Source organism: Sus scrofa, chromosome 1, assembly GCF_000003025.6.
Source record: "Sus scrofa isolate TJ Tabasco breed Duroc chromosome 1, Sscrofa11.1, whole genome shotgun sequence".
NCBI classification, from domain to species: domain Eukaryota; kingdom Metazoa; phylum Chordata; class Mammalia; order Artiodactyla; family Suidae; genus Sus; species Sus scrofa.
In genome coordinates this window covers 109,932,698-109,948,960 of record NC_010443.5, presented here as the reverse complement: position 1 = coordinate 109,948,960, position 16,263 = coordinate 109,932,698, and the positions used below count along the sequence as shown (strand labels likewise).

The window sequence follows — 16,263 nt, the reverse complement described above, 5'->3', positions numbered from 1 at the left end:
GCGCAGCAGAAACAAATCCAACTAGGAACCATGAGGTTGCGGGTTCGACCCCTGGCCTCACTTAGTGGGTTGAGGATCTGGCGTTGCCAGGAACTGTGGTGTAGGTCACAGATGTAGCTCAGATCTGGCATTGCTGCAGCTCTGGCGTAGGCCTGCAAGCAACAGCTCCAATTAGACCCCTAGCCTGCTAACCTCCATATGGCGCGGGTATGGCCCTAAAAAGACAAAAAGACCAAAAAAAAAAAAAAAAAAAAAAAAAAGGTAAAAGAAGGAATGAATGGCTATAACTTCAATGGAGGATTTCAATTAAGCATGCAAGGTTACAACAGTACTTCCAAAACACTGCTATAACATCACCGCCTCACAAAGCACAAGGCTCTGAATGACAGGCAGAAAAAAAAATTAAATGCATGGGATTTCCCATTGTGGCTCAGCAATAATGAACCCGACTAACATCCGTGAGGACACGGGTTCGATCCCTGGTCTCTCTCCATGGGTTAAGGATCCTGCATGGCCATGAGCTGCAGTATAGGTCACAGCAGCAGCTCAGATCTGATATTGCTGTGGCTGTGGTATAGGCCCGAAGCTACAGCTCCGATTTGACTCCTAGCCTGGGAACTTCCATGTGCTGCAGGTGGGACCCTTAAAAATAAAAAAGACCAAAAAATAATAATAATAATAATGCATGCCTAGGGAGACTTTCAATCTAAGGGAGTGTCTCCTGTTTCAAGACAGAACACATGAAAATTTACATTAAAATTTTTAAATTTACAGAAAAGGAGCACATATACATGATATGATATAGACTCACGGAAGTATTCAAGTACTTACTAAAAGATGGTACAACAGTAAAACACAAGGCCTCCCTTGGTCGTGAACGAAGAAGGAAAGTGAGGTGAAGGTGTAGTGTGATAGGGATGGAAGGACAGTGGCCTAAGTCAAAATTCTAAAGTAAGAATAATTCCTCTGGGGTTGTAATTAAAACCTTTTTTAAAAAGTGAAAATCAGGTAGTATGGACTAGGTGAAAGGACTTGATATACTAAACTTCCTTTAAAAATTCTTCCAACAAAGATGTATGCTTAAATAGGGACGATCTTGGCCTAAAAGATTAGTCACAAAGAAAGACTTCCCACACTGCTACCCAGTATGTTGAGTGAAATGAACAAAACATGAGGGAAATAAGCTGCACTTACATTTTATTTACTAGAATTTGCAAATGACACTACCTTGACATTATAAACAAAAATACCACAAAATTTGCATATCAATTTTGGAAATGAAGATATTTTTGTGTGGTGAAACCAAAACCTCAAAAGTATCACTGCAGTCCAAATGTTCTTCTAATTAAGAGGGTAATTTTTTACACTTCTGTCACAAACTTTGATATATATATTAGGTAGGGTATACGTTAGGCTCATAACTCCAAAAGCTCTAATCAACATAAACCAAAGACCTCTCACTTTTTTGTTCAAGCTAAAAAAGATGTTTTAGATTAAACAGCAGGAAAAAAATAAAAACTACAAGAACCAAAAATAAGTCAAACAAAGAGTGAAGTACTTACCAATCTGGCCAGCCTTGACTTTAAAAGGAACATCCAATTCACTCTTTAGAAAGAAGAAAAAAATGAAAAAACACCAAAATTATTAAGCTCCCCCCGTCACTCTTATATCACCATTTAAATATATAATCATCTCTCAGGAAAAACATAAAACCAACTTTCTCTATTAGAGTAACTAATAAAGGATATGCTTTATGGCTGAAAAAAGTTTTTATTAACTTACACTTGACTTTGAAGAAAGAAATAACAAAAGAAGCAAAATTTTAAATAAGAACAATAGAAAAATCATTTGTAGTTAAAGAAAGTAATTGGGTAAACTGGTTACTTGTTTTAATAAACCAAACCAAGCCAGATGGAAATTCCATGAACTTTTAAAATAACAGATGGATTCTGCTTTTCTGAAATACTACAATAGGAAAAGGAAGAACTTTTCACTTAAGTTGAAGACAATAGCTGAACAATTCTTTCTCAAATAAAGTATTTAGTAAATGAATAAACAAAGCTTAAAAGAAAAGGCAGATTCCCAACATACTATTTACCATATTCAAATTTACTTTAGATAGGTTACTAACAGGTACCAATCAATAATGAACTTTCACTTTAGATTCCAAACCACCAGAAAGTTCAAATAACTTTTTTATTCACAGAGTACTAAATAAATGATATTCACAATGTTCACTTGAATCTTTAGAAATATTAAAAATTAAACCAGTCAGAAGAGCCTTTTTGTTAGGTGTAACTTCCATAGTAATAGTCACTAATACTATGGAAATCTAGCAACTGAAATACCTATTTTAGGTAATAATTAACTAAATTAATCAATCAATGATTAACTTAAATAATCAATTTACCCATTCACGTGACTATCCAAGTATTCTAGCTGAACAGATACTGAACAAAATATTAATAGATTTTGACAAGAAATGTTTTTTTGGACCCAAACAAAAAACCCTCACTGGTGAAGAGAGCGCAGCTCTACCCTCCTTGGGTTGGGCACGGGAAGGGGATATTTAAATTCAAGGGTCTTCACGTCCTACAGGACACAAAGTGAAAATGATACACTTCTACAAGTGTGGTCTCTCTCATTTTAATCCTCCTGAAATAATTTTTCACACAAAATAAATGTAAAGAACTCATATCAAAGTAAAATCTCACAAATCCAATTTAACTGGAGAAAGGATGGCTTGAATTAATAGAGAATATAAGTTACAAAATAATTTATTACATTTAATTATAACTCAAACTCAAATTAGATTAACAGAGTTCAATCTGTCTAAGTATGTTAGATATATATATTCTGTAACCACAATAGTTTAAACCTATTACCTTCCAGAATATTTTCATAAAGAGAGAAAAAACAGAGGATAAAATGTTTAAAGTTATATCAACCTCTAAAAAGAGATAGAAAGGAAATTTAAATATTTTGAGTGTCCACTACTTGCGAGGCTCTACTTTTTATCTAATTCGAGTCACAAAGGCACAGAACTATTATACTATTTTGTATTATTAATTCCATTGTAAAGATGATTAAACTAATGTTCAAAGAAACTGGGAAACTTGCCAAAAGTCACAGGGCCGGTGGGCCAAAGTACAAGGTCCCTGACCTTTCCACTATGTCAGTAACAAAATAAACTATTACTTCTTGAGTTCCACTCCTAGCTCTTCAATATCCAAAACTGCCTTCCACGAGACCAACCATGGGAGCATTTTGTGTATAAGGCTCTCCATAATTACACAGTTCATCACATACAAATTCAACCAGAAATCAAAGCTACAGTTATAAAACATAATTAGGGTAATTATAAATCTGACCTATTGATTAAAGAATAAACTCATTTTTAAGACACTTCATGGACTCAAAACGAGTCCAAGAGGCTAAAGCCAAAACAGGGGTGAGAGTGGGGGTGGGAGTCTTGGAGGATGACAGGAGTTTTGTTTTGCCTTTAACTCAATAGCGAATGACACAATTACTTTCTAGAGCTGGATTCCAAAAATAATCTATTTTACCTCTTAATATGACAAGGCTAGATTGCCAACCTATTTCTAAAAATACAGTCATTCACAGATAAATTGCTAAAATCAAGCCTATTGAAAAATAATATAGACAATCTTAAAGAAACACTATTTCATTAAGACAAATGTCTACTACAAAGCTATACAGTCAAAGTAGATCAAAGAAAAACATTTCACTTTCCAAGAGATATTATTTCAATCATCAGGAAAAAAAATTTTTTTTCTAAATGTTTAATCTCATATTTTCCTAGAGCAAATAGTTAAACAAAATTCTTCTCTGAGTGACTCAATCACTTTATCTGGTACCTAGTACCAGATACCTAGTAAGCAGGGTTTCTAAGAGCTTACCAAATTAAGTTGAGTAGGCAACACAGCTCACAAAAACTTACCAGAGCATTTTCTTTTATTTGTAGATTATCTAAAGCCACATTACCTTAAAAAAAAGATGAAAAATAAAGATTAATATATGAAATAGTATAAACTGTCCTAATGCAGTACCAAACACTCTGACACTATGCTAAATACTAAGAAAGTGAACAAAGCAGACATCAAGAACTTGAGAAGCTAACGGGCACAAGAGAGCTGCTGTATATAAACGAGAAGTATTAGCTGTAGCATATTATAGATTAGCCCAGTGCAAAAGAAATTATGAAATAGTTAAACCAGCTAACATTTTCATAGACAATGAGAAAGAAACATAAGACTTTCAGAGGACCAAAGTATCCATCACTTTGGATGATTAAGCCAAAATCTCAAAAGAAGGAAATAAAGAGGTGACTACCAGAACAGATCAATTATCCTGTAACTCTAAATTCTTTCCTTAATCATGGTACCAATGAATATGTTCTATGGTAAGAATATGGTATTAGTTTCTACCACTTCAAACATCCTATTTTCCCAATTTTTACTGTTTATGGTTCTAATATCCTTTCATTGGTCCAACTTTTCAAAAGTCTATTCGGGTATTAACTTATAAAAACTGAAGTTCCCATTATGGCTCAGCAGTAACAAACCCGACTAATAACGGTGAGGATGTGGGTTTGATCCCTGGCCTTACTCAATGGGTTAAGGCTCCATTGTTGCCCTGAGTTCCAGCCTAGGTCACAGATACGGCTCAGATCTAGTATTGCTGTGGCTGTGGTGCAGGCCTGCAGCTGCAGCTGTGATTCCACCCCTAGACTGGGAACTTCTATATGCTGCAGGTACAGCCCGAAAAAGAAAAAGAAAAAAGAAAAAAAAAAACTAAAGCTGCAATGATATAACTACATTACTCAAATTTTAAATGCTGTACCTATATTTTTTTTATTATTAGGGCCACACCTGCAGCATATGGAAGTTCCCAGGCTAAGAGTCAAATTGTAGCTGCAGTTGCCAAACTGCCACAGACACAGCAATGCTGGATCTTTTCGTGGTCTGCGACCTACACCACAGCTCATGGCAACACCAGATCCTTAACCCACTGAGCAAGGCCAGGGATGGAACCCACATCCTCACGGACACTACATAGGGTTCGTAACCTGCTGAGCCACAACCAGAACTCCTGTACCTATATTTGTAGATACACAATACATAAATATTCTTGTTTACATCAAAACTTCAGCAAAAAGTTTTCATTTCACTTAAATTCTCTAAAGGTTACTAAAATTAGAGATTCAAATTTAAAAATACAAGCGTATTCTATTCAGTTATGCATTTTCTTAAACATTCATGACTTTTTTTTTTTTTTTATAAAACACTATGCTTCTTATGCTCTTCAGAAACATTTCTTAAGTAGTTTTTTCCTCAGAGTATTTTGGAGTCAGTTTAAAAGTATATTTAACTATTACGCCACTGTTAAGAGATGTGCATTTTCCCCAGATCTCAGATTTATCCAAACAAACATTTACCAAACACCTACTATGAGTTAGGTGCTGGAAACACAGAGCTGTCTATAACAACATGCCTGCTGGTGAAGAGCTCACAGCCTGGCAGAGGAGACTAAATTTCTAAAATCTGGGAAATACTCTCCTGGCATTCCAACAAAGACCACGTAAAAAGGAACCATTTAACTCTACCTAAGGATATTAAGAACTTCATACACACAAAAGTTTAGTTTAGAAGACTGAAGAAATATTTACTGGATGGATAAGAAAAGAAGGCAAATAGAAATGCCTGTGTAAGATACCTTAGAGAAAGCACATATGGTTTGTCGCAGCTGGAGGGGTGTGAATAAGGGGAGAAGATAAAGCCAGAAAAGTTGGCAGGGGGTAGGCTAAGAAAGAGTTTTTAGGATGAGAAGTTCAGATTGGTTACAGAGATGAAGTACAACAGGGATGACAAATCTGAGCTAGAACTATTACTATCCCAAGAAATAGATCTGTCCAAAAAATTTAGCTACAGGATATTGCAATATTGGTTATGAGAGCAGAAAGGATTGATGGGAGGGAGGGAAGGAAAGAAGGAGGACCTAAAGATCTAAATGTCCAGGAAGATGGTGTAAATCACAATAACCAACAACACAGAACCACAAAATGTAGACAGATATGGGAAACTGTTCATAACATATTGTTTTAAAATAAGGTTAAAGGATGCCCTGATTGATCCAATTTTAAAATTATATATATGCACATATACATAGATAACAAACAAGTGAAATAGTAGATAACATAGTAATCACAGTGGTTATTTCCATATAATAAATTTCATTTTCTTTGTATATACATATTGTAAACTCTCTAAAATAAACTTAAAAACTGAAATGAAAGGTAAGAAGCCTCACAAATGGGAAGAAAGTTTCTACAATACACTGAAAAGAAATTAAAATCTGAAGTAGGCAGTAACTTTGGGGTTGAAGAGAGACTAAAAATTATTTTGGGGAAGTTCCCATCGTGGTGCAGTGGAAACGAATCCGACTAGGAACCATGAGATTGCGAGTTTGATCCCCGGCCTTGCTCAGTGGGTTAAGGATCCAGCATTGCCGTGAGCTGTGGTGTAGGTCGCAGACAGGGCTCGGATCCTGTGTTGCTGTGGCTGTGGTGTAGGCTGACAGCTGTAGCTCTGATTAGACCCCTAGCCTGGGAACCTCCACATGCCACAGGTGCGGCCCTAAAAAGCAAAAAAAAAAAAAAAAATTATTTTGGGCATTCCCAATGTGGCACAACCTGCCCAAACAATGGATTAAGGTTCTGGTGTTGCAGCAACTGCAACACAGGTTGCAAGTGTGGCCTGTATCTGACCCCTTGCCCTGGGGTGGCCAAAAAGGGGGGAAAAAAGTTACTTTGGAGGTAGAATTGACAAGATATCATCCCTAACCAAATTGCAGGGATAACACAGTAGTTACGGAATAATGACACATATTTGAGAACTGGGGAAAAAAAATCCTTAAAAAGCACTGTATGGAAAATATTTCTGGATTTAATTCTGTCAGAACTACAAAAAATTACAACTGGGAACTCTATTCAAGTCAAAAGAAGTGATTTGCACAGATGCTAGTGCATATCTGAAGCAGTCCAAACCAGCTGAACAAGATCCCAGACCCATATGGGGACTTGTAAACCTGCTCATGAATTTTGATGTTCTACCCAGTAATGCTCAACCAGCAGGTCAAGGGTCACCAGGAGTGCTCAGAAGTAACCTGCAGTAGATATGAAGCATTTTAAAACAATTGTTAAAGCACTAAAATAATGTATTTAAAAATATAAATGTTCTCCTAAAAAGCACACTGTTTCTACTGCAGTGGCACTCTGGTTCTTTAATGAATAGATGGTATTTAAGGTATGAAATACTGAAAACTACCAACACAGCTAACAGAGCTAAACAAGTACATTGAGAAAGGCATACCAAAAAAAAGGTAACAGTAATTATTGCTGGAAGGTAGAATTAAGGATTTTTAAATATATGTTCATCAGTATCTTCAGGTTTTTACAATAAACAGGTATTACTTTAATGTTAAAATTATTATACAAATTGTAATAAGACATGGGGAAACAAAACAAATTCTAATGTCAATATGACCTCAATGTTATATATAAATTTCTCCTATATTTGACTATTTACTTTATGTACAAACACATAAAAAAGATCTATTTCTTTTAGACCATTTAGAGTCTAGTGAAAAACGCATACTTCCTTTCTGAAAAATATGAATGCCATCTAACAAGCGTAAATACAACAATGAAATAAGAATGATAATATTCTATAAATTATTTGCACTGAAGGAGGAGCCACTAATCCTACCATAAAGAAAAAGGAAGGAACAGTAGCATATTACTGATTAACAGGGTAAAAGCATATTCATTCATTCATTCAACCAGTAGATGAATGCCTTATCTAAGTAAGGCACGGTGCTAAGTACTCTTCCACTAAAATGCTTGCTTTTCTAGATATGTAAGGCAGACTTCCTCCCATATAATCAATCATTTTATATTTAACTGACTACTGAGAAAAAAGTAGCCATTTTTTTCCATTTCTACTTTAAGATAACATAATTCTATACATATGCAAATATCTTTACTACTAGAATCAGATCACCTGGGGCTAAGAACATAAAAGGCCACAGGAAGTTCATGAAAACCTAGAGGAAAAGTAAATATTTGTGTCTAATCTTTAGCAACAATGTGAGGGAGGGGGAGATGGATAAATTTAAATCTACCAGCAAGGAAGGCACTAAAGCCAATCCACAATCCAATACCACTAATCCAATAAAGTGGTGTGGTTTTTTTGTTTGGTTTTTCTTTTTTTTTTTTTTGGTCTTTTTAGGGCTGCACCCACGGCATATGGAAGTTCCCAGGCTAGGGATTAAATTGGAGCTGTAGCTACCGGCTGCGGCCACAGCCACAGCAACACTGGATCCAAACCACATCTGCGACCTACACCACAGCTCAGGGGAATGCCTGATCTTTAACCCACTAAGCAAGGCCAGGTATTGAACCTGCATCCTCATGAATACTAGTACAGGAACTCCCATAAAGTTCTAAAGAGAACAAGGAGACAGACAAGTAGGGAAGTTGTATGAAGAGATTTCCTTCTGTGATGGCCTGGCAAGCAAGGATAAAAGTAAGCAATGAGTATAATCTGCTTCAGAAGACAAGGTTCCTGATTTTGGCCCTATATAATACTCATTAATAAACAGAAACATTTTTTTTGAACATACATGACTATAGAGAGTCACATAAAAGTTTCAAAGCTAATTTTGAAGGATATTTTAAGAAGCATCATAAAAGAGTAGATCTTGGATCAAAACTTATAATCATTACGAATGAACATGGAAATGAATCTGAAGAGGGAAATGCAAGTATATCCATTAAATTAGAAAATGAAACCAAAGCAGGCAGAGTTGGCGTCATCTATAAAAAATTTAATAGAAAAAAAAGAAAAACAGCTAAATTAAAGAACAGAAAATAACAACAGTATATTTATGAGTAAAAATCAAATGGCACTTGCATAATTCGGAACAAGCCTGCCTAAGTCCAAGAACAGTTTTAAAAACACATAATGGCCTACAAAATGAATGTAAGAAATATAGTACGGATGTTAAATACCTCCAGTCAAAAATAACCTATCTCAACTTTCATAGAGTTTAGCTGCACCTTTTTTACAGCACCTAACCATATAAATCCTTCAACCTGATTATAAATTCCTTATTGATTCTCCCCAAAGTGGGCACTCAATAAATACTGACCCAATTACTTAGAATACATATTACATGGAAATAAAGATGAGTAAGAACATAAACTTTCTATTTTAGAGAACATTCTCAAATCTATTTCATTACTACTACTACTATTATTATTACTCCTGGTGAAGGAGGCAGAACATAGAAAGAAACTGGTGAGGCTGTTTAGAGAGGTTAAACAACTGGCCTAAGAACACTATGTCAAGGTTAGTAAGAATCAGGGCTCAAATGTCCTGAAGTGCAGTGCTGCATCCAGAACATTATACTATCTCCCTAGGAGCAGAGCAGAAAGGGTAATGAATTTTAATTCTGAAGACAGTTCTATCTTCCCTGAAAAAAAACCTAATGCCATTCAAGAATCTGACTCAAGGAGTTCCCATTGTGATGCAGAGGAAACAACTCCAACTAGGAACCATGAGGTTGTGGGTTCAATCCCTGGCCTCGCTCAGTGGGTTAAAGATCCAGCATTGCCATGAGCTCTGGTGTAGGTGGCAGACACGGCTCAGATCTGGTGTTGCTGTGGCTGTACTGTAGGCTGGCAGCTGGAGCTGCAATTCAACCCCTAACATCCTGGGAACCTCCATATGCCATGGGTGCAGCCCTACAAAGCAAAAAAAAAAAAAGGATTTTGACCCAGCATTGAGAGGCCTGAGTAGTTGGTAGGCCAACTTCTGATCTTTGCATTTTATATTTTTTTTCAGGGCTACACCTGCAGCACATGTAAGTTCCCAGGCTAGGAGTCGAATCACAGCTGCAGCCGCTGGCCTACACCACAGCCACAGCAACTTGGGATCCAAGTCTCCTCTGCAACCTACCTCAGAGCTCAGGGCAACACCAGATCCTTAACCTACAAATGAGGCCAGGGATCAAACCCATGTCCTAAAGGATACTAGTCGGGTTCATACTGTGAGCCACAATGAGAACTCCTGATCTTTGCATTTCAAATGAGTGTAAAGGAATCTGAAAACAAAAAGGGTAACTAAAATCAGTGCAACTAGCAAAGACAAAACCAGAAAGGAAGGTAGAGTCAAGATTTAATTAGGGAATTCGAATAGTGTCACAGTAGAAAATAGAGAAGCAGGAGAGAATGCATCCTAGGAGATGACACTACAAAAGGGTCATTTCAGTACTTTTTAAAATTCCACATTTTTCCAAAAACAAAAGACAGAAATTCACAAGTTATGATTTAGAACTTTTCAGGACCAAAAAGATCTTAAAACCTAATCCTCTCTCACTTTATATATGAAGAAACTGAAACCTAAACAGATTAGATGGTTTATCCAAGGTTATACCATTAATTTGTAGCATTGCTCAGAATAGAACCTATGTCTCCAAACCCATGGGTCAATGTTCTTAATGTAAAACTTAGACATTAATCCAAAACTATGATTCAAAACAAAACAAAAATGCCATGCCCTAATCCATGAAACTAACTTTGCATATTGTAATACAGTGGGGGAAAAAAAAATATGTGGTGCTATGGACATTGTTATTTAAGATTTCTGTTATATATGTGTAACATAAACCACTCATCATTTATTTGAAAATGCATCAAAATATTCAGATACATTGATTTTCCAAGGACATGAGTTAAAGCCAATAAACATTTTTGAAGCATAAATCAAATTATTTTAATAATTAATGTTTTAGCAAAGTATATTGAAGAAAATACTGTATTAATTCATTTCAATTCAATCTAGCTAGCCAAACCAAATTAACCCAGCTAGACTCCTTTTAATAGGAGTTCACAGTGACTGTCTTGGGAGGGGAAAGTTGGAAAGGGAAAAGAAACAAATGACTCTTACTTTTTCCATCTCCCTACTGAAACAGGAAGCCCTGGCAAAGAAAAGTGGAAAGCTGCTGTGTCATCACAGAACTTCCTCTCTTTCAAGTACATTCAGGGATCTCCAAAGAGAAGTGTGGCAGAGACTCCTAGCAGAACACTTAACCGAGTACCAACTTCCAGCTCTACTTGCACAAGTGGGGTGACTTTTAATTTATGATGCTACTTAAATATGTGGAAAGGTGTTTTCAAGAAAATTTTTAAGCACTGCTTAAATGAGCCTAAGGACAGTACAATACTAAACTTTTTGTTGTTTACTTTACATGCTATAGGACAAGAAAATGAGAAATGTGGCCTTCACCATGCCAAGCGGTAGCAGAAAAAAATAAAAAAAACTTCCTCTACAGGCTTAGAAATACTTAACACTGATATGTTTTATGTATCAAGGTAAAAAGAAGCAAAGAAGGCCATTTTTTCTTGCATTCTCAAGCTGCCCATCAGCCATCTGTTAAGACAATATTATATTTGAATTCACAAGTATCAGCATGAGGCTAGAACTTCACTTTTTTTGTCCTATTTCCTGACTGTGGCTCTCTGCTCACCAGGCCTGAGTGAAGAACAAAAAGAAAAGAAACACTATTTGACTACCACTTCTCACCATGAATACAGAGCACGCTGCGGGATAACTTAATGAAGGAGTTCACACTGCTCTGGCCTTGTTCAAGTCACAGAAGCTTAAAATCAGAAGAAATGATCTTGCCTAACCTTCTCATTTACAGATAAGGCGCTACTGGTCACTGGCCAGTGACTTGCCAAAGGCCAATGAACCGGGCAGTAGTGGACATGTAATTAGATCCCAGGCTTCCTCCTTCCTTATGCTGCTCTGCTCCAACAACATCTGGCAGCTGATAGGAAATGTGTCAGGGGTGGAGTGAAGGACAATACAATAATCAGCACAGGCTCAGCCTGGTTGGCCAAGCTACAAATTCTGAGGGCACTCCACCTGGCTCCTGTTCCTACTGCTCCCGCAGGTCACCAAAGCCACTCCTTGCATCCAACACCTCACAGCTTCTTTGTATATTCTACCTGTCAAATGGAAGTGAGAGCAGCAGAATTCTGAACAGAGATTTTCCTGATGATTTTTCAAATCACTCTGAAAAATCATATTGACAAAGGTTCTACATTGTAGCAATCCTACTTCAGCCAAACGGCAAAAGATCTGGTGTTTCAACATACCTTTTCAAATCTTAGCTTAAAAACAATTAAACCTGGACACACCTTAAATAGCTAAGGGCTGTGCAATTTAACTCCTGGTACCGGTTTTCAGGGAACCTTCCTACCTGCAGAGGCAGCAATATGCCCACCAGGCACTTTTCTGAACTTTGAAAATCTGATTTACAAACAGGCAGGTAATGTAAGTATTGTAAGCATAAATTCAAGTCCATTTTTTTTTCTTTTAAGAACTTTGCTTGGTAAATAAGATATGTTTAGACATGTGGTTACCTCCACATAAAATTATCCTGCTACAGAATGTAAAAACGCTAACATCTAAAGTCTAGAAGAAATATACTTACTGAAAATACAGGCGTTCCCATCGTGACACAGAGGAAACGAATCTGACTAGGGATCATGAGGTTGAGTTCGATCCCCGGCCTCATTCAGTGGGTTAAGGGTCCAGCATGGCTGTGATCTGTGGTGTAGGTCGAAGATGTGGCTCAGATTCCGAGTTGCTGTGGCTCTGGCATAGGCCAGCAGCTACAGCTCCGATTCGAACCCTAGCCTGGGAACCTCCATATGCCACAGGAGTGGCCCTAGAAATGGCAAAAAGAAAAAAAAAAAAAAAAAGAAAAAGAAAGAAGAAAATACATTTTCACTTTACTAAGCTTCACAGTTACTGCATTTTTTACATATTGAAGGTTTGCGGCAATTCTGTCAAGCAAATCTATTGTCACCATTTTTCCAAAAGCATTGCTCACTTCATGTCTCTGTCACATTTTGGTAATTCTTGCAATATTTTAAACTTTTTCATTATTATATTTGTTATGGTGACCTGTGCTCAGTGATCTTTGATGTTCCTATTGCAAAAAGATCAGGACTCGTGGAAGGCTTGGATGATGGTTAGCATTTTTTATCAATAAAGTATTTTTTAATTAGGTATGTATCTTTTGTAGACATTATGCTATTGTACACATAAGAGACTACAGTATAATCTAAACATTCGCTTTTACTGCACTAGAAAACCAGAAAATTCATGTGACTTGCTTTATTTTGATACTAACTTTATTGCAGTGGTCTGGAACCAAACCTGCAATATCTCCAAGATATGCCTGTAAAATAAAACAAGCAGGCTGCTTTCCATCACTTAGCTAGGTTTGTGTATTATCACTATTACTATCAATGTTAAAAATTTAACAATTATAATTACAAAGATCTTTACATGATTTAACTCAAACACAGAGTGTTATTTCCCCATTTTAAGGAAATTGAGGCTTAAAGAATTAAAATGTTTTGCCCATTGGTCCCACAGGTAATAATCAGGGCCTCATTTCTCCACAACAGAATTTTTTTTTTTTTTTGGTCTTTTTGCCATTTCTAGGGCCATTCCCACAGCATATGGAGGTTTCCAGGCTAGGGGTTTAATCAGAGCTATAGCCGCCGGCCTACACCAGAGGCACAGCAACGCAGGATCTGAGCTTACACCGCAGCTCACGGCAATGGCGGATCCTTAACCCACTGAGCAAGGCCAGGGATCGAACCTGCAAACTCATGGTTCCTAGTCGGATTCGTTAACCACTGAGCCACAATGGGAACTCCTCTACAACAGAATTCTTAAAAGATCATTCTGCTTAAATCATTTTTAAAAATACATAGGAACTGCTTGGCATTAATCTTTAAAATAAAAAGAGAAGGCAAATGACAAAGTTCTCTTTTTTTTTTCTTCTCCAATTTAAGGCAATATCCACTGTATACCTCCTGATTCTAGCCACTCCAATAATTTTCTCCATCCTTCTCAGTCGACAACTTTTTATTTATTGTGGAGTTCATTGTGAATGCCTATGTATGCATGAAGGTATGCATAGCACAACACTTCTCAAATTATATCAACACAACATTTTGATTCCCGATAATCATCCAAGCCAAGACTATGCATTTTTACCAACATGTTACCAACACACATCTTAAGGTGTCTGTTTATCTCAAGTTATAAAATTTCATGAAGCATATAAATCCTCTAAGTCTTTTTTACTTCTTACTCCAACCTGGTCAGCAGCAGGTCTCCTATAAAGGCAGAATACAATCTCAATATTCTCCTTAGACTAGGGTTTCTCAACAAACATTTTGGACTGAGTAATTCATTGCTGTGGGGAGTTGTCACGTGTACTGTAGAAGAGAGCAGTATTCGGGGGTTCACCACCAGATACCAAGAGCACACCTCTGTCCCTCAGTGTGACAACCAAAAATGTCTCACACATGCCAAACAGGCTTTTGGGGGCGAAGTCATCCCTGGTGGAAAACCACTGCCATAGACTAGTCAAAGAAGTAAGAACTTAGTTTACCCTTCACTTGGAAAGAATAACAAGATCAGCTATGTGAGATTTTTACAGGCTAAATTCTTCACTTTCTTAAGATTCAAAAATTTAACAAGAAAAAACAAAACTGACAGAGCCAAATTCTATGACTCATAAACCTACGTGCTAAAGCAAACAATTTTCACCTAAGACTATATAAATTATTTTACTCTTTATAAAACTTATCACTACCACAAATATCATAAAAATCAGCTGTTTCATTAGGTTAACTTAATAATCCCACTTGTTCACCATAAAAAGTTTGAGATAAACTTCTTCAAAAAACAGCAATAGTCAACTCACACTTTGCGTCTCTATTTTAATAAGGGAATTGGTGTTACAAAGAAAACATATTGAGCAATAACTGTAAAAAGCTCATGACTTACTGCTTCCAATACACAAAGATAACGCAATACACAAAGATAACACAAAAATAAAAGGCAGCAAAATTTTATAGAAGCACAGCTATGAGCTTATAAACCTGAATGGACTCCCCACTGAAGACATTTCCTAAAAGAAATGTGTGTATTTGTTCAGGCCTATTATAAAGTTGATATTGGCCATGGGTAGACTACTTTATTTAAAAAAAAAAGAAAAGAAAATGAAAGAAAAGAAAGTCTCCCTTCCTATATTTCACCAAAAAATAGGGGAGAAATGTGTCAAATTATGCTTATGGCATTTTAACTTCAGTTGTTAGGAAGTTCAAATTCTCAAGCAGTATACATAACAATTTCACATTATCTTTACAATATCATATCTTTACAACTATCATAGAGTACTGGAAGGACCCTCAGATGTTACCTAGGCCATCCCCTAAGTCTAAAGAAAAAGAAAAAGGAAAATCAGATTTGGTAGGAAAGGAATTTTTGAATGTATCCAGAAACTTTATTTTTAAAAAACCTCTGAGGTCAGTGTGCAGTGGGAGGGATAACAGGGGGTTGGGAGTGACATATACACACTACTATATACAACAGGTAACAAGGACCTACTGTATAGCACAGGGTAATCTACTCAATACTGTATAATAACCTATACAGGGAAAGAATCTGAAAAAGAATGGATATATGTATAACTGATTCACTTTACCGTATACCTGCAATTAACACAACTTTCTAAGTCAGCTATACTCCAAAACAATTTTTTTTTAATCTGAGGTAAATTGGGCAAAACATTGTAACTTGGGTAAGTGATTCTGAGTCGAGATTACATGGAAATATTCTATTTTCTGGTATGATTTTTTTCTGTAAAGATGAAATTAAGAAGGAATTAAGGCCCAGTAAGGTAAATGCACTGTCAAACACAACCTAAAACCCAGGCTTCCTAAGTACTAGCTCAGAACCTTTTCAGATTTCATATAATGTTTACAAACTGCAAAGAGTAATTCATATTAGTAAACAGTAGTCTGAAGAAACAATCCCGGCAGGAGGCACTGAACATTTAATTCCTTAAATGTTACTTCTCTTTCTCTTGGACCACTTTGTGTGAGGGGAGGGCATGTAAACAGAGTATGTGTTGCTGGGCAAACCATGCTGAACCAATAAAATGATCATTAACCTACTAAACGCAGCCTCCATCACTTAGGGCAGCACACTTGCCTAATATAAATATATGGTCCACATATGTAATTATAAATTTTAGGAGTCAGAGTTTTTTTTAAGTAAAAAGAAATGGGGGAATGAATAATTT

The 16,263-nt window shown here is 36.4% G+C and overlaps 1 protein-coding gene across 4 annotated transcripts in view; it reads right to left on the bottom strand.

Moving 5' to 3' along the window:
* VPS13C (vacuolar protein sorting 13 homolog C) overlaps nucleotides 1-16,263 on the bottom strand; it is a 174,251-nt gene that overhangs the window by 156,559 nt on the left and 1,429 nt on the right. For all 4 annotated transcript variants that reach the window (XM_021094365.1, XM_021094373.1, XM_021094362.1 and 1 more), the window contains exons 2-3: nucleotides 3,962-4,005; nucleotides 1,563-1,605 (exon numbers count right to left, since the gene is read on the bottom strand). In XM_021094365.1, coding sequence (XP_020950024.1) covers nucleotides 1,563-1,605; nucleotides 3,962-4,005 — 87 coding nt within the window. The remainder of the gene's footprint in view (nucleotides 1-1,562; nucleotides 1,606-3,961; nucleotides 4,006-16,263) is intronic.